This window comes from Salmo trutta, chromosome 34, assembly GCF_901001165.1.
Source record: "Salmo trutta chromosome 34, fSalTru1.1, whole genome shotgun sequence".
NCBI classification, from domain to species: domain Eukaryota; kingdom Metazoa; phylum Chordata; class Actinopteri; order Salmoniformes; family Salmonidae; genus Salmo; species Salmo trutta.
The window spans coordinates 5,356,941-5,380,385 of NC_042990.1; the positions used below are offsets into that span (position 1 = coordinate 5,356,941).

At 40.6% G+C, this 23,445-nt stretch overlaps 1 protein-coding gene, 1 long non-coding RNA gene and 1 pseudogene across 2 annotated transcripts; 1 reads left to right on the plus strand and 2 right to left on the minus strand.

Moving 5' to 3' along the window:
* The first annotated feature begins 961 nt into the window (after positions 1–961).
* LOC115173384 (uncharacterized) lies at positions 962–11,358 on the plus strand. The gene is made up of 3 exons (XR_003871601.1): positions 962–1,128; positions 10,842–10,936; positions 11,169–11,358. It is a non-coding gene; the product is annotated as an uncharacterized LOC115173384 (long non-coding RNA).
* Positions 11,359–14,339: 2,981 nt separating this feature from the next.
* LOC115173383 (free fatty acid receptor 3-like) lies at positions 14,340–15,510 on the minus strand. The gene has a single exon (XM_029731413.1). It carries the CDS (start codon positions 15,386–15,388, stop codon positions 14,474–14,476), a length of 915 nt encoding a protein of 304 aa, XP_029587273.1. The 5' UTR covers positions 15,389–15,510; the 3' UTR covers positions 14,340–14,473.
* Positions 15,511–19,594: 4,084 nt separating this feature from the next.
* On the minus strand, positions 19,595–21,639 carry LOC115173142 (free fatty acid receptor 2-like; annotated as a pseudogene).
* Positions 21,640–23,445: the final 1,806 nt, after the last annotated feature.

Here is a 23,445-nt window from a genome sequence, read left to right on the forward strand (position 1 = left end):
AGGAGCATGCCCAGGCGTTGTAGGGAGGTCATACAGGCACATGGAGGCCACACACACTACTGAGCCTCATTTTGACTTGTTTTAAGGACATTACATCAAAGTTGGATCAGCCTGTAGTGTGGTTTTCCACTTTAATTTTGAGTGTGACTCCAAATCCAGACCTCCATGGGTTGATAAATTGGATTTCCATTGATTATTTTTGTGTGATTTTGTTGTCAGCACATTCAACTATGTAAAGAAAAAAGTATTTAATAAGATTATTTCTTTCATTCAGATCTAGGATGTGTTGTTTAAGTGTTCCCTTTATTTTTTTGAGCAGTATATATATATATATTTTTTTTTTAATCAATTTTTTGTTGGGGCAGCTAACTTCCTGATTTATTGAATTTTTGCAGTTTTATAATACTATTTTACATACTTTGTCATGAGGCTAAGAGAAAATGTTGCAGTATTAAAGCTAATTGTCTGTAATTCTACTCTTTTTGCCATGGGTCAGAGAACAATGTGCTCATCTCATGCCATTGTTCACATTTTGCAATGAGGCTGAAGGCACCCCCCCAACAGTTAGCCTGTCGATTTCACTTCACAACCTTTTGTTCAAGAATAATTATGATACAACACTTTCACAACTTCAGCAGAATCAAGAATCATCGCGTGTTTAGAATACACTCCACTCAATATTGTATAATCCACAACGACACGGCTACTGCCGCAGCCTTGCGGATGGCTACATGTAACACCACTACGAGTGAAATAGCCCAGGGAACAACAAAAATGTAATTACAATAAATAAAAAGGCACAAAATAAACCAGTTAATAACGGAAATATCTTCCCAATGGCCCTGTATAACTCCGACTGGCAAATATCGTTAGACCCTTCAACAGTGTCAAATTCTGAAGCCCTAATCTTGCATTTTCGAACAAGCGACTTCAACACCTCCTAGTTCGCGCTATCCATTTTAGCTCAGGTCCGTACCTGACGTGCTCTGGACTGTCTTTATCACATGACTCGTGTGTTTGTCTGGGTGATCATTACCTCCTTCTCCGCATTTCAGTGTCGCTGAATATCATATTTTAAACTTTAACCTTCATGGATATGCTTGAACAGACTTTGGACAGCTCTAAGAGGTACGAAAACGCGTCCTATACTCACCGCTCGTAATAACTTCCCAAGCCTAGGCACCATCTTCCTTTGCAACACATTAGCGCAACCTATATTCATTCATTTTCAGTAATATATTTCGTTATTGGTTACATGAAACTGCCTATATTTTGCCCACGCTTGCATAATGTATTTTATTTTTTACAACGATTCCATTTTGATATCATTATGCAATATTCCACTATGGGTTTGATGATGATGATAATAATAATAATAATAATAATAATAATTGAAAGCTTTTCGGAACAGCACTGTCTTGATCTCTGCCTTAAAAAAGACTGCAGACTAAGTGTTTTAGACTGAAGGATTACGGGGGCGTTACCAATTTGTCAATGTTTTGGAGGGAAAGTTGAAAGTCTAGTGTTGACCTGCTGATGCATGCAAGTTGCATTGTCTGATTACCCCAAAATTAAGTTAGTATACATTTTACTAAATCAACTTTAGCAGACGAGTATACCACATTTTCTTCTGCAAACAACACCAGGGGGCACTCTTGCTACTTATATCAGTGTACAGTACACAGTCAATTATAGTCCAGCGGAGAGATTAAATAATTGTTACATTTTAGGATACAAGTATCAAACTTGGTACACTAATACTAGATACATTAAGGAACATTTTAAATATTGCAGGCAGTCTGGGAAGCCTTACAGTCAATCCAGATTTCCTGTTAGGGTAACATCATTCCAAACAATATAACATTACATTACAAAGTCATTGTTATATACCCACTAAATAAACTTTCATAAAGACTTTCATGGGGGTCACATTGAGGTAATTTTGACCATAGTCCAGCAGCGAAAGGAAAAAAAAATTGACTTTAATAGAGCCACCAAATTTCACACACAGCTAGGGCATGTCTAAATAAGTAATTTTGGCTAAATTGCCATCACAGATTTTGTCCATTAGCCCCCTGGCGGTCATTTCCAATATGGTCGCTGAAAAATAGACTAAGAAGTTGGATTTGTGTGTGGTTCTGCAACAAATGAGACAAAGTACCACAGTATAAGTCATAATACCCATAAAACCTAGCGGTCAAACAGGGAAATGGTTCTAGGGGTGTCCCCAATAAAAAATATTAAAAGGTTTGGTCAACCTAGGGTCTTCTGTTCTTTCGACCAATTGCTTGGTTTAAATTTTAAAACGTGTATTTTTCCCAATATAGCAACACCGTTTGTGTTTTAATAAAATCACCTATATGCAGGCTACTGAACTTGTCTGATGCTTTAAGCACACTGTGATTAAATAATTATTACACACAAATGGCTCAAGGGAGCCAGAGATCAAGATAGCCTAACCGGAATATATATATATTTTTTAAATGTTCCCAACCCTCTTACCCCCACTGCTGCTGGCCTTTGCTCCTGCTGTTAAGTTTCCTAATAGCCTACACCAGGGGTCGGCAACATTTTCCATTTTATCTAGTTATGTTTTTTATATGCACATTTTCATGGAACAGTTTCATTTAATTTATAATAAAGTCTTTATTTCAAAAGCATTATGTAGTTAATCAAAATTGTAAAAGTAATTTATATTGGCAACTATGTAAAAATAGCCTACATAAAGCCAACAAATAAAAACATTGCAGCCTGCAGATAGAAAATATCCTGATAAAAATAAATATCCTATCAACAAACCATAAACATTGTATCAACAATTAACTTGGGTCTGGCCTGAATTTGCACTAGCAAACTTCCAACATTGTATAAAATATTCTGGGCCCTCAGATTTTCCCGGTCCAGCGAGCTCCAGACAGACATAGCTGTAGGCTATTTGCGCAAGGAATAAGAAGTAATCAGATAGGCCTATTTTATGACGTTTCCACCGGATCAGAGTGTTGTGACGTTACTATCATTAATGTGATGACTGCTATTTATCGAATAATTACCTACTACATTGAATTATTACTCGATTAATCATGTAACAATTAACTCATTAGGAATTTGGGGCACCATGGTAGTTCTTTAGCGAGTTACTCTCCCCCGACTTAAGCTCTAAAGATAATATAAATATCTCTTACAACAGTAACAGTCAATTATTAGTTATGGCCTCAGTCTCATTCTGAACATTGTTGACTTGGTAAATCTGCACAAACACTTACCTAATTGATGAATCAGCGATACACAAATTGGCTTAATTATTTATTTACTAACTAAATAATCACACAAAATGCAAACACACACACACAGTAGAGGTTATTGATTACTAATATAATGCAATGAAAACAGTCCCTAGTGGACTAACCCGATATGACGGCTTGTTACACAATGGAAAGGGGGTGGGGAAAGATAAAGAGAGACAAAGAGAGTGGACTTATCGTACATACATTTGGAAACTACGCTCACCCTAAATATGCATATTTAGCACCCTAACAACCGCTCATTCGGATTAGAAATGCAACATATATTTACACGTAGATGTCTTTCTCTGTCGTCTCTCTGTTGAAACCACTCGGTCCGTCTATGGGGAGTAGTTCGATGTAAGTCTCTGGTTGTCCACCAGAAGTCACAATGTCCTTCTCAGTTGAAGACTTCAATTGTTCTGGAGTGTTTTTAGAATGGATCCTTCAGGTGTACCTCACGGTGGTGAGAGGGAACTGTTCTTCCCTCCTGTCTTTGGTCAATTGTCCTAGACTACTTTACACACCAGCTGCAGACTGTGAATGTTTGGTCTAGTCTTCACCTTTTACACTCGTCGAGAATTTCAGAGGGTCTTACCATTTTCTGGTCTTGTAGTTTTAACCATTTCAACATGTGGACCATGTCCTCACGTTCTATGGTCTGTATTTAAATTCTCAGCGAGTCCTTTTAAGCACTCTGGCCTGAAAGGCGGTTGCATCGAGTTGACACGAACTCTGACCTCATTAGGGGCGTGGCTTAGTTAGTGTGCAACAGACATGAAAAAACATTATCTCATTATAAAACTAAAATCCTCAAACATTTACCTAGCTGATGGGTCCTTTTGATCCTCACCAAGGAGAGAGAGTCATGACAAGAGCATTACTTTTTTTCTCCTTTCACGGTGAGTGGTTATAGAAAGAGACCTGGAAAGATTTTTCAAATAGGCTACGTTGAGGAATTTTTGTCTTTCTCAATGGATGTAAAAACAGACTTTGTTTACTTCCTGTTTGAGATGAAGAAAAAAAATACTTAGAGAAGTTCCAAAGTGGTGCTGAGTTAAGACAATCAGAAGTACTATCAGATCCCCAAATGGGCACATTTTATAGCCTATATTTGCACGCAGGCCAGGTAGCCTAGGCCTAATTCTATTTATAATCAGGTGCGCGTCCTTACTCAACATTGACATGAGTGCTACAAACAAACTCCAGTTAATAAATGTACTACTCCTAAATGGAATTAAATAAACCAAAACTTGTTCCTCACAAGTGTAGCCTAGGTTGTGCGGTCCACATACGTGTCCACTCCGACAATGAGAACAGTAAAAGACTAATAATAATATATTGAATGCATTAACAGAAATTACCGCAACCAAACAAACATTGCAGATATAGAAAGTATGGGAATTAACAATAAATGTACTACTGGTGATCCCTGCGGCCTCCACAATGGATTAGTCCACTGAGACAGGCGTCTTGTGCCATAAATATGGACACTATCGTTCAAAGTTTGGGCTCACTTAGAAATGTCCTTGTTTTTGAAAGAAAAGCACCTTTTTTGTCCATTTAAAATAACATCAGATAGATCAGAAATACTGTGTAGACATTTTTAATGTTGTAAATATTGTACCTGGAAACGGCAGATTTTTTAAATATGGAATATCCACATAGGCGTACAGAGGCCCATTATCAGCAACCATCACTCCTGTGTTCCAATGGCATGTTGTGTTAGATAATACAAGTTTATCATTTTAAAAGGATAATTGATCATTAGAAAACCCTTTTGCAATTATGTTAGCACAGCTGAAAACTGTTGTCCTGATTTAAAGAAGCAATACAACTGGCCTTCTTTAGACTAGTTGAGTATCTGGAGCATCAGCATTTGTGGGTTCGATTACAGGCTCAAAATGGCCAGAAACAGAACTTTCTTCTGAAACTCGTCAGTCTATTCTTGTTCTGAGAATTGAAGGCTATTCCATGCAAGAAATTGCCAAGAAACATGAAGATCTCGTACAACGCTGTGATCTACTCCCTTCACAGAACAGCGTAAACTGGCTCTAACCAGAATAGAAAGAGGAGTGGGAGGCCCTAGGACTATCTTCACAACATAGCTGATTGGCTCAAATGCATTAAGAAGGAAAGAAATTCCACAAATTAACTTTTAACAAGGCACACCAGTGAATTTAAATGCATTTCAGGTGACTAACTGATGAAGCTGGTTGAGGGAATGCCAAGAGTGTGCAAAGCTGTCAAGGCAAAGGGTGGCTACTTCGAAGAATCTCAAATATAACATCTGTTGATTTGTTTAACACTTTTTGGTTACTACATGATTTCATGTGTGTTATTTTATAGTTTTGATGTCTTCACTATTATTCAATGTATGAAATAGTAAAAATAAAGAAAAACCCTTGAATGAGTAGGTGTGTCCAAACTTTTGACTGGTACTGTATAGGTTTAGACTGCTCAATAAAAAAAATCTTGGTTGACTTAACAGCCTATTGACCAGTCAACTAAATGGGGTCAGCCCTAAATGGTTCCAATAGTTTTTCCACCATTCATTTTTCCCCATAGGGGATTTTAGGCTTCCCCTATCGTGACGTTTTGATAACCGTGTAAATATCAATCAAGGGGACTTTTATTCAATATATTTTCCTGTATTTGCCCCCCCCCCCCTAAAAAAAATGCAATGCCAATTAGCTACTAATGTGGCTATCATATAGAAATTCAAATGCCATGATGATCTGGATGAGACTGCCGAATCGAGGCAAAGGTAAGAATAACTGGATTAACTATTTAATGTTAACTACATTTAGTAATCAATAAATTGGCTCTATTTCCTTAAATGTACAATTTTGTGAACTGCCTTGGGCAAGATGCAAATTTACACAATACCTGTTTGCAAAGGTGTCAGCTAAAGATGACGTGAAGGAATTTGTAGTCTTGCATGATGTCTACTTTGATTCTAATTAGCATTTTCGAATATGAGAGTAAATAGAGCCAAATATATTGATAAAACTCACTATGTCCGAAAGAGATTTACACAGTTATCAAAACACATCCCTTATTTAAGTGTTTCTAAAATCCCATATGGGAAAAATGAATGGTGGAAAAACCATTTCACCGCTAGGTTTTATGGGTATTATGACACGTCCATTGTGGGGCTTTATAAGCAAGTTGCATAACATAAAAGGTAAAGGTGATAAGGATGAATCTATTATACCAATAAATCACAAATAAGGAAATTACATGACATCTTAACATTATGACTTAACAAACAATTTTTTTATGAGCCTATCAAGGCAGTCCTGATAATTAGTGACAAGTGTGTGACATTTAGAAAGAGTCAACAGGTGAAATCAGCTTGGTTAATGAAGTTCATCTCAGTAGTATGCTGCTCCACTCTGAGGGCTTTTGTACAGCTGCCAACCAGCTGTATAGGGCTGTATTGGACACGATTCACATGGCCATATCTCCATAAATAATTGGTACATACAGCCCAATGATGTCTTAAAATGTTTGAGGGGGTCTGGAAAACAATAAAATGGCCCAAAGATGCCATATACATATCCCTTAAACTCTTAGTAGAAAAGTGGTGAAAACGTGTGCCAACTTACTACTGTTTGTACATTGTTTCATATCTAGTTCCAAAAGTTTACATGTAAACACTAAAAACTAAATGGGTGTTCCCTGAAGTCTACTGATTGCAATGATATATAATGATCTTCTGTTTTATGTCCAATTTTAAGACAAATTACAGGAAACCTGTGTACACGTAACTTTTTATGTAAAATCCCATTGTGAATGTACACTAAAAGTATGTGAACACCTGCTCGTCGAACATCTCATTCCAAACTCATGGGCATTAAAATTGAGTTGATCCCCTCCTTTGCTGCGATAACAGCCTCCACTCTTCTGGGAAGGCTTTTTACTAGATGTTGGAACATTGCTGCAGGGACTTGATTCCATTCAGCCGCAGGAGCATTAGTGAGGTTGCGCACTGATGTTGGCTATCAGGCCTGGCTCGCAGTCAGCCTTCCAATTCATCCCAAAGGTGTTCAATGGGATTGAGGCTCTGTGCAGTACAGGGAAGTTCTTCCACACCATTTCTGTATGGACCTCGCTTTGTGCATGGGGGCATTGTCATGCTGAAACAGTAAAGGGCCTTCCCCAAACTGTTGCCACAAAATTGGAAGCACAGAATCACCTAGAATGTCATTGTATGCTGTAGCGCTAAGATTTCCCTTCACTGGTACTAAGGGGCCTAGCCTGAACCATGAAAAACGGCCCCACACCATTATTCCGCCTCCACCCAACTACATTAAAACAGATAACGTTCTCCTGGCATCCGCTAAACCCAGATTTGTCTGTCGGACTGCCAGATGGTGAAGCGTGATTCATCACTCCAGAGAAGGTGTTTCCACTTCTCCAGAGTCCAATGGCACCACTCCAGCCGACACTTGGCACTGTGCATGGTGATCTTAGGCTTGTGTGCGGCTGCTCGGCCATGGAAACCCATATCATGAAGCTCCCAACGAACAGTTCTTGTGCTGACATTGCTTCCAGAGTCAGTGAATGTTGCAACCGAGGACAGACGATTTTTACGCGCTACACACTTCAGCACTCAGCAGTCCCGTTCTCTAAACTTGTGTGTATTACCACTTCGCGACTGAGCCATTGTTGCTCCTAGACGTTTCCAATTCACAATAACAGCACTTACAGTTGACCAGGGCAGCTCTAGCAGGGCAGAAATTTGATGAACTGACTTGTTGGAAAGGTGGCATCCTATGACTGTTGAAAGTCACTGAGCTCTTCAGTACATGCTATTCTACTGCCAATGTTTGTCTAATGAGATTGCATGGCTGTGTGTTTGATTGTATAAACCTGTCAGCAACACGTGTGGCTAAAACAGCAGAATCCACTAATTTGAAGAGGTGTCCACATACCTTTGGCCATGTAGTGTATTATATCCAGCTGGTTGGTGGCCATAGCTGTCCATATTGGAAATGTCTGCCATGGGTGTAATGGACAAAATCTGTGATGGTTCTAGCCAAAAATATTTCACATTTTTCCCGTAGCCGCTGGACTATGATCAAAATGACCTGTGTCCAATAGAAATTAATGGTGAATAATGTATTGTGTCATTGTGGAGTCACTTTTATTGTTAACAAGAATATAATAGGATTTTAAACACTTCTACATTAATGTGGATGCTACCATGATTACGGATAGTCCTGAATGAAGTGATATCCATTTGGTTTTTTTCACTGTGTGGGCATCTTACTAGTAAGTAAATACATGTCTTTAGGGGTACATGACTTATTAGGTCGAGGCACTGAACTACAGTATTTATGGTTATGCCCATACATGTTTACACACGTTAACCTTCACATGCTAACTATTTACAGACTTAATACTGCCACACCTAAATACTAGGTCAAAACTGATTAGAACTAAGGTCCCTTAGGAGACAGGGTTAAAAACTGAATTTGAAACAAAAAAAAAAAAAAATATATATATATATATACTTTCCCTAGCTAAACCTTCAGGAAATTATCCCATCTGTATTTACCCTCCAATTTTGGCATGATTGGTTTGTGATTGTGTGTATCATGACATAATTTATTTTTAAAATGGGAGAAAACAAAAACTGTCCCACTTACCTGCCATCCCCAGAGACCTTGGTGAAAAGTAGACTCTACAGCATGGAAGTTCAAATTGGTGAGGACTATGTTTGCTTGCATCCCCTAAAACTGCCCCCCTCCCATCTTTGTTAGACAGACGTGTGGTTAATCCACTAGTCGTGATGAATCATACAACTTAGTGTCCCTGTCAGGTGAACGTGATGTATGGTATATTTAGATTTGGGTTATTGGCTGACCGAAGGAGTCCTCTTCAATGTGGCAAGGAAATGTCACGGTAACACCTTTATTTGAATAGTCTGTAGAGCATCTATAAATGGACTATCAGTAACATTTCAACTAACCCTTACCCTTATCCTAACCCTAAACTTAACCCTTACCTTCTCAAGCAGTTGCTTATCAACAGATGGTCATACTATCAACACACTATCTGGACTATCCAAATAAAGTATGACCAATGTCTTCAAGTAGATTGTTCCAACTGTTTTGCCGTGTAAAATAAATGGTGTCTTAAATGCAGTACAAGAAATAAAGGCAAATCTTAATTGCAAAAGTACTATAGTCAATTTGTTTATCATTCTAATTTGGATTTGTGGACAATGTATTTGAATACACTGTCAATTTGTTTGTTTTTATGAGCGTAGGTTTTACAGTGGGTAATGGTGACATTAAGTTTGACCATTTATTTGTCTTACTCTCTCTATGCAGGAAGATTGATGGCTCACGGGCACCTAGGGATAAGAAGAGCACAACACAATGAAAGTAAAAAATAATTTATCTGGCAAATGGAGACTTAAAAGTAAAAGTTCAGACTTACTATGGGCATAGAGAGAAAAAGGAGGAGCCTTACTAAATGTTTTCATGTAATTTCCAAAATGATTTTGATTATCTTGTGTAAGTGGTATTGACTAGCCTCCGAATGGGAGTATGGCTCATGCTGTACAGTGGTTGCTCAACTAAAAGTTTTGAGATTATGCTGCGGGATTTAGAGGTCATTTGTGGTTTAGTACGGTACCCTTCGTCACTGCGTCACTGCGCCAAACCAGCACAAGGGGGAGTTACAGCACTGATTATGCTTACTGGAAAATACTCTTTCAAAATTAATGGGAGAGGCAAGTGGAAGGGGGAAAAGACAGCATTCAGAGGTCAAGACAGCACTGCTCTGAGACAAGCATGGGGACTGGTCTTGATAAATCAATGAGATTTTTATTTTCACTGAATCACCGTTTGGGTATCGGTTAGACTACAATTAGGGTGTGGAAATGTTAGGATTATTTTGCTCTTACTGTACTACTGTAGCCTACTCCAGATTGGTCACGTTGTACAGTGCCATTATGGGCTATTAGCAGGACAATAGACTCTTGCCAAGAAGGAGGGTAGGGGGAGAATTGTTTCGTCAAATGTATTTCTTAGTTAGGTTGGCTGTATCACAACCGGCTGTGATTGGGAGTCCCATAGGGCGACGCACAATTGGCCTGGGTTTGGCCGGTGTAGGCGGTCATTGTAAATAAGAATTTGTTCTTAACTGACTTGCCTAATTAAATAAAGGTCACGTTATACAGCGCCATAATTTCCTAACGGAAACCCTGAGGGTTACGTTTTTCTTGGAATAGAAACACCATAATATTAATCAAATTAATTAAGCTACATTTCTTAAAATCAATCCCATATACTATGTTCTTACAAAAAAACTTTTAAATTCTCTAGTACAGCCAATATTGAAGACTGCCAAATGCTTCTCAAAGATGCCCTCTGGTGTTCAAACTAGCACTAACTAGCATTAATGGCAACAATGGCTGACAATTAAATAACGTGCCTTAGAATTCTGCGGCAGCCCGCAAGGTGTGCTGCAGTATGACGCAACTTTTACAGGAAGAACCACTGTAGCTTTAACAACTAAGCTATGGGATTCTTGTATTTGCAGTGGAGAGGCGGAGAAGAGACAAGATCAACAACCGGATCATCACTTTCTCAAAGATCATCCTAGACTGCAACATGGACAGTACTAAGACTGGAGCAGTGAGTGTGGTCAATTATATCATTTAAGACATTTACAGACTTTATGGGATGGTTTCCTGGACACAAATTAAGCCTAGTCCTGGACTAGAAAGCACGCTCAATCGAAACACTCCAATGAAATAGGTTTTTAGTCCAGATGTAGGCTTAATCTGTGTCCGAGAAACTCACCCACAATGGCAGATTGTGCGAAATCATGTTTTCTTATAAGTCATGTGCAACCTTTTCTCTCTAGAAGAAAGGAGGGATCTTGTCAAAAGTGTGTGACTACTTCTGGGAGCTGAGACAGAATAACCAGCGACTGCAGGACCACTTCAAAGAGATGTTGAGAGTTCAGGCAGACAACCGGCTACTCAAACAACAGGTGCACACGTATACAGTGCATTCGGAAAGTATTCAGACCCCTTCCCTTTTTCCACAATTTGTTACGTTACAACCTTATTCTAAAATGGATTAAATAAAAAATGGTACTCGTCAATTTACACACAATGCCCCATAATAAAAAAGGGTTTATTTTGTGCTAATTTATAAAAAATGTAAAAGTAATACCTTATTTACATAAGTATTCAGACCCTTTGCTATGAGAATCGAAATTGAGCTCCGGTGCATCCTGTTTCCATTGATCATCCATGAGATTATTTCTACAACTTGGAGTCCACCTGTGGTAAAATCAATTGATTGGACATGATTAAGGCAGGCACACCTGTCTATATAAGGTCCCACAGTTGTCAGAGCAAAAACCAAGCCATGAGGTTGAAGGAATTGTCCATAGAGCTCCGAGACAGGATTGTGTCGAGGCACTGATCTGGGGAAGGGTACCAAAAAATGTCTGCAGCATTGAAGGTCCCCAAGAACACAGTGGCCTCCATCATTTTTATATAGAAGTTTGGAACCACCAAGACTCTTCCTAGAGCTGGCCACCCTGCCAAACTGAGCAATCGGGGGAGAAGGGCCTTGGTCAGGGAGATGACCAAGAACCCAATGGTCACTCTGACAGAGCTCCAGAGTTCCTTTGTGGAGATGGGAGAACCTTCCAGAAAGACAAACATCTCTGCAGCATTCCAGACACTCCTCAGTAAAACGCACACGAAAGCCCACTTGGAATTTGCCAAAAGGCACCTAAAGGACTCTCAGAACATGAGATACAACATTCTCTGGTCTGATTAAACCAAGATTGAACTATTTGGCCTTAATGCCAAGCGTCACGTCTGGAGGAAACCAGGCACGGTGAAGCGTGGTGGCAGCATCATGCTGTGTGGATGTTTTTCAGCAGCAGGGACTGGGAGACTAGTCAGGATCGAGGGGAAGATGAACAGAGCAAAGTACAGAGAGATCCTTGATGAGAACCTGCTCCAGAGCGCTCAGGACCACAGACTGGGGCGAAGGTTTACCTTCCAACAGGACAACGACCCTAAGCACACAGCCAAAACAACGCAGGAGGGGCTTCGGGACAAGTCTCTGAATGTACTTGAGTGGCACAGCCAGAGCCTTGACTTGATGTCACTTGTTAAATCCACTTCAATCAGTGTAGATGAAGGGGAGGACACTGGTTATAGAAGAATTGGAAGAATGGTCCACCACCCAAAGGACATCCAGCCAACTTGACACAACTGTGAGAAGCATTTGCGTCAACATGGGCCTGCATCCCTGTGGAACACTTTTGACACCTTGTAGAGTCCATGCCCTGATTAATTGAGGCTGTTCTGAGGGGGGTGGGGGGTTGCAACTCAATACTAGGAAGGTGTTCCTAATGTTTGGTATATTCAGTGTAGTTGCTGTGTAATTTGGAGCTTGTAGCTGATTTGTCTTGTATTGCCAATAGGGCTGTTAGTGTTGCAGCATTGTTCGTACATAATATTACCATGTACAATTTCAGTAGCACATCAGTGGAGGCTGGTGGGAAGAGCTATAGGAGGTCAGGCTCATTGTAATGGCTGGAATTGAATAAATGGAACGGTATCAAACACAAACATATGGAAACCACATTTTTGACTCTGTTCCATTTTTTCCATTCCGGCCACTACAATGAGCCTGTCCTCCTATAGCTCCTCCCACAAGCCTCCACTGTAGCACATATATGTCTTAGAGTGATGGACTGTACCATCCCTGCGGCCTCCGCAATGGATTAGTCCACCGAGACAGTGATAAGAGAATTATCTAATAAAGGTAAATGAATCAATAAACCATGATGAACTATTAGTCATACAGCATGGTTAATGAAGAATCAATGTAATGATCAATGTAGGGATCGATTAGTCTGATTAGTTCCGGAAAGTCCAGGAACCACTGGAGAGGGAAAGAAATGTGTGTATGCAATTAGTATAGAGAGATAGAGAAGCAGATGGTCAAGGGAGTAAAACCTCAGAGAGTTCCTAACCTTGAAGGAAAGGAACAGGCTGAGCCAGAAGGTGATTAACAGTGTGAGAAGTTTATGGGGGTTGCAGGTCACCAACGGATTGTGTATAAATGCATGTGCGTAAGTAAGCAAGAACTATATAATGACTGTTTTGTTATACTGACGCCAGAACGTTCTCTGAATAAAGCTACAGAAACCTTTTGCAGAAAGCTGAGTCCTTGCCTAATTATTTTAACCCATTGTCTTACAAACCTTGGGCATTAGTCAAGGCGAATTGATTATTGATTATTATCATCAAGATATTAAATTCCTTTAACAGACAGGCACGAAACAGGCGGGTGTCTCGTGTGGCATAAAAAAAAATGTTTGAGCCCTCAACTAAAAAAATCTCCGTCGAACAACAGCCTATCAACCAAACAACTGACCAGTCAACTAAATGGGGTCAGCCCTAATTGTCAATCTGCCTTGTCAAACAAGGCACTCATTTATTTCCCTCTGAATTCAATCCCATTGAATCTATAATGTTACTGAGTGTACAATTTGTAAACTAATAACAAACATAACTAGTTCACAGGACACTATAAAGAGCAGTTATCTGTATTTATCAAGACCGGCACAAGGAGAGCGGTTATCGATTTGTTTACAGTTCCTAGCAACGGAAAGACGAGCATGAGACGCTGTGACTCAGTGCTGTATAATCTCCCCATGTTTGCACATCCTGCCTTACACGCTTGTTACACAAAATGAACTCAAAATTGGACATCTTTCACACCCACCTCTGTGCTCTTATAGCTTCTGGTTCTAATTTATTTATTCCAAACCCCATAAAACAAGTATATTTTTATTGGATGTAACCTACTGGTTAGAGCACATGTACTGTAATATAAACAATACGGGTGATCGATTTATTCATGATTTTTTAAATTAAATATAAATATGGTTTGTGGAGGTGTGGGTAATGGTTATACTATAATTGTGACACACCTTTAGGGAACGTAATTTATCATAGGTAGGAATTAAATGATCTTTGCCAACAGTTACATAACATAACAGAATATACCTAATACATATAATACACATAATTGCACTGAACATACATAAATCTCCATGCATGACTAATTGGAACATAAACACTCAAGGGGGAATGATTTTCTGTTTTTATCAGTCTTGGAGGCTGACCCCTATCAGACTTGACCCCTCTCACACTTTAAAATGTGTAGTGTAGCCACGAAGCTCCTGAAGCAGTGACTGAGCATGCTCCTGACAGCCACCGAGGAGAAGTAGAAGATGATGGGGTCCAGGCAGGCGTTGAGGGTACTGGAGAGCAACGCTACATCCCTCCAACTCTCGCTGTCTTTCCGGACGAACCCCACCACGTGGGATACGTTGTAGGGCCCAAAGCAGAGGGCAAACACCAACAGGGTGCCCAGTGCCAGCCCAATGGCCCGCAGGCGCCGCCGCCGCCCAATGTTGGGCAGCCGAGACAGGATACGGATGAAGTTGACATAGCAGAAGGTGCAGACCAGGAAGGGGACGCAGAAGAGGACCAGGAATAGCTCCAGACGCACTGGGAGAAGGATGCTGAGCTGGTCTTGGGTGAAGTTCAGGTAGCACATTGTCGGGGGATCGTCTATAATGGTCCCATTGCTATATATCCATTGGGAGCAGGGCACAATGTACACAACACTAAGGTTCAGTGATGACACCACCCAACATATGATGCTGGCCACCACAGCATAGCGTGGCCTGTGACACAGGGCGTATCTGATAGGGAAGGCTACACCAAGGTAGCGCTCCACACTCACCGCGGTCAGGAGGAGGGTGCTGTTGTAGATGGTGGAGTAGAACAGGAAACCAGTGACTGGACACAAGAAGAAGGGGAGGTTCCAGTTCATGTCATCAACAGCCTCCTTCATCTTGAAGGGCAGGAAAGCGAGAAAGATGAGGTCGGAGATGGTCAGGTTGAGTAGCAGGATGTCGATGGGGGCAGGTTTGCGGCGCACCTTTTGGCAAAAGGTGCAGAATGCTAGGATGTTGGCAGGTACCCCGATCAGGAAGGTGGCAATGTAAACAGACAGCAACAGATGAGTGATCGGCATGGCGATTAGCCTACTTCATCAGTCACAGACACTTGGAGACTCACGACACAACTGGAAAGAGAAAAGGGTGTGTTGGAATGTGTAACATCACCTGTGGGGCTGATGCTGCAATATAGTGCCTTCAAAAAGTATTCATACCCCTTGACTTTTTCCACATTTTGTTGTGTTACTGCCTGAATTTAAAATGGATTAAATTGATATTTTGTTCACTGGCCTACACACAATACCCCATAATGTCAAATGTCGACATTTTAACAAATTCATAAAAAATGAAAAGCTGAAATTTCTTGAGTCAATTATTCAACCCCTTTGTTATGGCAAGCCTAAATAAGTTCAGGAGTAAAAATGTGCTTATCAAGTTGCATAATAAGTTGCATGGACTCACTCTGTGTGCAATAATAGTGTTTAACATGATTTTTTTAATGACTACCTCATCTTTGTACCCCACACTTACACTTACTCCACAATACTAACCTAATTGACAGAGTGAAGAGAAGGAAGCCTATAGAGGATACAAATATTCCGAATCTTGCATCCTGTTTGCAAATTCACTTTTGTCCTGAATACAAAGTGTTTTGTTTGGGCCAAATCCAATAGAACACATAACTGAGTACCACTCTACATATTTTCAAGCAGTGTGGTGACTGCATCATGTTATGGGTATGCTTGTAATCATTAAGGACAGGAGTTTTTCAGGATGAAAAATAAATGGAATGGAGCTAGGCACAGGCAAAGTCCTAGAGAAAAACCTGGTTCAATTTGCTTTCCACCAAACACTGGGAGATGAATTCACCTTTCAGAGGACAATTACCTAAAACTCAAGGCCAAATCTACACTGGAGTTGCTTACCAAGAAGACAGTGAATGTTCCTGAGTGGCCGAATTACAGTTTTGACTTAAATCTGCATTAAAATCTATGGCAAGACTTGAAAATGGTTGTCTAGGAATGATCAACAACCAATTTCAAGAATTTTGAAAAGAATAATAGGCAAATATTGTACAATCCAGTTGTGCAAAGCTCTTAGATATTTACCCAGAAAGACTCCCAGCTGTAATCGTTACCAAAGGGGATTTTAACACATATTAACTCAGGGGTAAGAAAACGTATGTAAATAAGATATTTCTGTATTTTATTTTCAATACATTTTCACTTTGTCATTATGGGGTATTGTGTGTAGATGGGTGAGAATGTTTTTTGGATTAAGTCAAGGGATATGAATACTTTCTGAAGGCACTCTGTGTTACCGAAAAGGTGTCCCATAAAAATATCTCATGAGATGTCCTATGAGTTACTAAATTTCAGACATTATCTGTCAGCAGTAGGAAACACTACACGTCAGTCATCTTTTTGTCTGCTTTTGTGTTTTGATTTGATTGTTCACCTGTATAAAACATAAGCCTCAACTTTGGGGTTATTTATACAACTTTAGTTACTGTTAAATGTATCACCTGTGTTCTGAATAAGTTACATCTTTAGTAGAGATTGGATTGATGCATAAATTCAGAATTTACTTAGAATGTTAACAAGATATACAGTAAAAGAGTGAATAGATGCTATTCAATATTAATTTCATAGGTGGTAAAAGTAGATCTACATTCTGCTGTTGTTGTAAAGTTTTATGAATAACCCATATTTTTTTACTGATACCTCATTCATGCTGTAACTAATGCGAGCGGAAAAGTAAGTGTCAGTTTTCTAATGACAAACTCACCTCCATGGAACTTGAAAATCTGTATCCTCATGATTACGATGTCATCCGACTGGATCCTCAAATGAACTGGCAGCACAGTGTCTACCGGATGCTGATTGTCAGATCAAATCAGAACACTCCTCCCTCACTGCATTACCCACTTACAAGTGTCTGTGATGTGATATGCTGCACAAATTTAATAAACTCCTGTCGCAATCTTTGTTCCCAAAGCTGTCCAAACATTGTCTCTCAGCAACCCTTGAATGTTCAATGTAAGGTATCTCAGATATACACTGCTCAAAAAAAGGGAACACTTAAACAACACATCCTAGATCTGAATGAAAGAAATCATCTTATTAAATACTTTTTTCTTTACATAGTTGAATGTGCTGACAACAAAATCACACAAAAATAATCAATATAAATCCAATTTATCAACCCATGGAGGTCTGGATTTGGAGTCACACTCAAAATGAAAGTGGAAAACCACACTACAGGCTGATCCAACTTTGATGTATGTCCTTAAAACAAGTCAAAATGAGGGTCAGTAGTGTGTGTGGCCTCCACGTGCCTGTATGACCTCCCTACAACGCCTGGGCATGCTCCTGATGAGGTGGCGGATGGTCTCCTGAGGGATCTCCTCCCAGACCTGGACTAAAGCATCCGCCAACTGCTGGACAGTCTGTGGTGCAACGTGGCGTTGGTGGATGGAGTGAGAAATGATGTCCCAGATGTGCTCAGTTGGATTCAGGTTTGGGGAACGGGCGGGCCAGTCCATAGCATCAATGCCTTCCTCTTGCAGGAACTGCTGACACACTCCAGCCACATGAGGTCTAGCATTGTCTTGCATTAGGAGGAACCCAGGGCCAACTGCACCAGCATATGGTCTCACAAGGGGTCTGAGGATCTCATCTCGGTACCTAATGGCAGTCAGGCTACCTCTGGCGAGCACATGGAGGGCTGTGCAGCCCCCCAAAGAAATGCCACCCCACACCATGACTGACCCACCGCCAAACCGGTCATGCTGGAGGATGTTGCAGGCAGCAGAACGTTCTCCACGGCGTCTCCAGACTCTGTCACGTCTGTCACGTGCTCAGTGTGAACCTGCTTTCATCTGTGAAGAGCACAGGGCGCCAGTGGCGAATTTGCCAATCTTGGTGTTCTCTGACAAATGCCAAACGTCCTGCACGGTGTTGGGCTGTAAGCACAACCCCCACCTGTGGACGTCGGGCCCTCGTACCACCCTCATGGAGTCTGTTTCTGACCGTTTGAGCAGACACATGCACATTTGTGGCCTGCTGGAGGTCATTTTGCAGGGCTCTGGCAGTGCTCCTCCTGCTCCTCCTTGCACAAAGGCGGAGGTAGCGGTCCTGCTGCTGGGTTGTTGCCCTCCTACGGCCTCCTCCACGTCTCCTGATGTACTGGCCTGTCTCCTGGTAGCACCTCCATGCTCTGGACACTACGCTGACAGACACAGCAAACCTTCTTGCCACAGCTCGCATTGATGTGCCATCCTGGATGAGCTGCACTACCTGAGCCACTTGTGTGGGTTGTAGACTCCGTCTCATGCTACCACTAGAGTGAAAGCACCGCCAGCATTCAAAAGTGACCAAAACATCAGCCAGGAAGCATAGGAACTGAGAAGTGGTCTGTGGTCACCACCTGCTGAACCACTCCTTTATTGGGGGTGTCTTGCTTATTGCCTATAATTTCCACCTGTTGTCTATTCCATTTGCACAACAGCATGTGAAATTTATTGTCAATCAGTGTTGCTTCCAAAATGGACAGTTTGATTTCACAGAAGTGTGATTGACTTGGAGTTACATTGTGTTGTTTAAGTGTTCCCTTTATTTTTTGAGCAGTATATTTACATGGAAATGTGTTGCAATCACATTAAGATCAGTGTAAAATAACATGGCAGATAGTTGGTCAGCAATGAAATCATTGGGCTTTGATTGTGAAAATATGAGATATTGAAATAATCTGGGAATAATCAGATGTTTCTGCCCACCAGATGGCAGAGTAAACTCCTTATGTTGTTAGTAAAGAGTCAAATCTGACTGACTGGCTGTTAATAAGAAGGGGTTGGTGATGGGGGAGTCAATCACATTTACACTGCACTCACTTTACAGGCTCATAAATTACTGAAACCGTCGTCACATGTCAATGTTTGTTTTCAACTAATGATAATAGAGAAAAGCAATGTTGTTACATAATGATATTGGTAAGTCTTAATAAGGAGTTTATTGGCACTAGGTTCTTATCTGCATAAGAACAAAAACAAGTTTTAAGATGAGAGTATCAAAACATGACAATAAAATGCATGCAGTATAGCATGAAATGCAATGACAACGATACAACTTTCTGATAATAATATAAATAAAAAAATATATATATATTTTTTATATAATTAGGGCACAGGCGCCGACCACATGAATGCCTTCCTTGACTACTAACCAGTTGCACCATCAAAAAGGATCCTCTTCATTGGCGACATTTCAAGCTGTGAAGTGAGTTTAAGGCACGTTCTTAACGCTGTTACAAAGGCAGTGTCTGAACTTGCTCTTTGCAGCAGAGGAGAAGTAGAAGACTATGGGGTCCAGACAGGAGTTAAAGGTGTTTATCAGGTTGGCTTGTCACACCAAGTAGTGACTTTGGACATGAACCCCACAAAATGGGTGGGACACATTGTAGGACCCAAAACGCTGGTTTTTGATGAAAACCAGCAGAGTACCCAGAGCCAGCTCGATGGTACGCAGGCGCTTCTGCCGGCGGATGTTGGGCAGCCAAGAAAGGATACAGATGATGTTGGCATAGCAGAAGCAGCAGATCAGGAATGGAATGCAGAAGAGAACTAGGAAAATCTCTAAATGTACAGGAAGAAGAATACTGAGCTGTACATTTTGTGAAATCTCCATAGTATTATGATTGGTAACTTGGAATTGCATTACGAAGACAACACTGCAGTGGGCAAGGGACAGGATCCAGAAACTACACAGGCCAACAGAGTGTAGCCAACCCTGCCTGATGCTGTGAATCTTATGGGAAAGGCGACACCAAGGTAGTGCTCCACAGTCACTACTGTTAGGAGGAGGGTGCTGTTGTAGGTTGTGGTGTAGAAGTAGGGCTGTTGAGGTGACAATATTACCGCCACACTGGCGGTTACTAGTCATGAAGACAGTAAAATTCCATATGATCGTTTAGTCACGGTAATTAGGCTTTTCCAAGCTCTGATGCTGCTGATGGTCATTAATAGCCTACCAAACTTGCTAACTGCCTGGTACTCAGCACTCTATTGTCCATCTAATCACTCTGACATCAATGCAAATGTAATTGAAAATCTAATCAAACACTTCATGAGAGCCCATTCGCGCAACATTTCTATAGACTATGCAATTGAGTGAGAAAACAGAGGGATGGCCTCTATTAAAAAGAGGAGGCCTACTATATTTATTTATCAACTTTCCTAATATTAAGCACATTGCTTATCTTTACAACAGGAGTATAGCCTACCTGGCTGGCATGAAAATTAACCACAGGAAAAGTGTCCTCCATTCGCTATTTAAGTGTATAGATGACATTTATAGCTTACTGCCAAGTGCGCAAAAAAAATTGTGAGGGTTTTAGGTGCCAAGCCAAATTTCTTCAGCCTCCTGAGGTTGAAGAGGCAGTATTGCACCTTCTTCACTACACTCTGTGTGGGTGGACCATTTCAGTTTGTCAGTGATGTGTATGCCGAGGAACTTGAAGCTTTCCACCTTCTCCACTGTGTTCCCGTCGATGTGGATAGGGGGTGCTCCCTCTGCTTTTTCCTGAAGTCCACGATCAGCTCCTTTGTTTTGTTGACGATGAGTGAGAGGTTATGTTCCTGGCACCATACTCCCAGGGCCCTCACCTCCTCCCTGTAGGCTGTCTCGTCATTGTTGGTAATCAGGCCTACAGTACTACTGTTGTGTCATCTGCAAACTTGATGATTGAGTTGGAGTCATGGGTGAACAGGGAGTACAGGAGGGGGCTGAGCACACACCCTTGTGGGGGCCCTGTGTTGAGGATCAGTGAAGTGGAGGTGTTGTTTCCTACCTTCACCACCTGGGGTTGGCCTGTCAGGAAGTCCAGGACCTAATTGCACAGGGCGGGGTTCAGACAAAGGGCCTCGAGCTTAATGATGAGCTTGGAGGGTACTATGGTATTGAATGCTGAGCTTTAGTCAAGTCCATATTATGGCAAAAACAGCTCAAATAAGCAACGAAAAACGACAGTCCATCATTACTTTAAGACAAGTAAGACAAGGTCAGTCAATCTGTATGTCTTCACTATTATTCTACAATGTAGAAAATTGTAAAAAGTAAAGAAAACCCTTTGAATGAGTAGGAGTGTCCAAACTTTTGACTGGTACTGTATGTTTTGAATATTTATTTCTCGCACAGAATAGAATATTTAAACTTTGTTACTATGGGGCATAGTAGATTGACATGGGCTAGTGCTTTTGCTGTTCGTTAGGCCTACTCATCTTGTTCACTGACAAAAAGTAAATGTGGACAGTTACATCTTCAATATGCATCTTGGAATTGGATAAGGACGGTCGCAGCACTCCGGGCCATGTGCACAGCGGCCACTGGCCGCAAAAGGCATGGATTTTTTTAGGGTGCATTATGGCCACACAGAGGGGATGCTTGTCAAATTGTGCTTGTCAAAGTGCTTGTCAAATTGTGAATGAGAGACTGATGAAGTGTGTACAGCATGCGCAAAAAACAAAGCAGAGTTCATGCCTTTCATTAAACTTTTTTCAAATCATCATTAGAGTTGCATTATGCAGCCTTACAATGTATTAAAATCAAAACATATATCCCAACGTCTGTAGAACATCTAAAGTTACATTAATAATTCTAAATTAAGCATATTTTTTAACTGCTCAACACAGAACAGCCACATGTGCGCACTCCCTCAAATCGTTTGGAGAAAATATCCTTTCTATTTTATCCAGCTTTGTTAAATTGTATTCTTCATAATATAAAATAATATAAAATAATTCCACGGAATTCTAAGCAAATCTTGTCTGCTAAATTAACTAATGCAGCCCACAGCCAATTTGCATAGCTCAATCAGAACCTAACATCAGGACAACTCAGAGTATGCTATTCTGTTCTTCTGAAATGGACTACATTTTCTTCATATCATGTTAGACCTTTCTAAAATAAATAATGGATTTATTGTGAAGTTGTAGGCTATGTTACATGGATTTATTAGACTTTTTAAAATGTAAATGTTCCAAAGGTCTGCATCAGTGGCTTGTAGAAAGCCAAGAGATGCTAAATGTGTTTACGTTAATTAACAGTCAATTACCGTGAGACCGACAATTATTTGCTTGACAATCACTCGCTGATGAAATTTCGTGACCACCACAGCCCTATGTAGAAGTTACTGGACACCGGAAGTAGTAGAGCTTCTATTCCTGGTTTGTCGGCCGCCTCCATCTTGAAAGGCAGAAAGATGAGGTCGGAGATGGTCAGGTTGAGTAGCAGGATGTCGATGGCGACACGTTTGCAGCGCACCTTTCGTCAAAAAGTGCAAAATGCCAGGATGTTGGCAGGTACCCTGATCAGGAAGGTGGTGATCTGGACAAATAGTGCAAAGCCATCGTGAAAGTAATTTGCTGCTGTCGTGGGCAGTAACTGTCAGTGATGTTGTCACTACAAGTAAGATGATATACTGACGATTCAACTCAAAACTATTGGTAGGAGCCTACTGGGCACAGATGTCAATTCAACATCTATTCCACATTGGTTCGACATAATTTCATTGAAATGGCGTGGAAACAACGTTGATTCTGATGTGTAGTAACTGATGTGTATTTACTATGAGTTGTGTTGTCATAGTTGTCAAATATTATTTACAGTATTTTATTTTAGCAGTGTCCATGAAGTTAAACTTTTGAATACTCAAACTTAATATTCTGAAAATACGAACCTGAGGTATCAATGATTAGACAGGATACATTTGCACCTTCCACAATTTTCTTCAAACTCGCCTATTCAGTAGCCCAGATCCACTAAGACATTATGGTAACCAGACAATCAGATAAAATTAAACAGTCATAGGCATCTGGTCTAGGGAGTTGGAAGTGGTTTTATTCAAGGAGGTGGAAAGTGAGTGCAAATTAGTCACGAAATGCAAAGTATCAAAAATCCAAACCAAAAAGAAGTACGCCTTTCCCTCTCCACTAGCTCTCTTTGGTCATAGTTATAGGACTTTAAGGCCCCTGTCAGTCATGACTCACCCTTCTACCTTTTTTGGAGAAAAACATATATATTAGTTGTCTACTATTGGTTAGGAGAGACTGGTGTAAAATTACCCTTTTTTTGCATTC

What these genes read in the sequence shown, in the direction of transcription:
- LOC115173383 (XM_029731413.1), bottom strand. Translation starts at nt 15,388, where the DNA reads ATGCCGATCACTCATCTGTTGCTGTCTGTTTACATTGCCACCTTCCTG.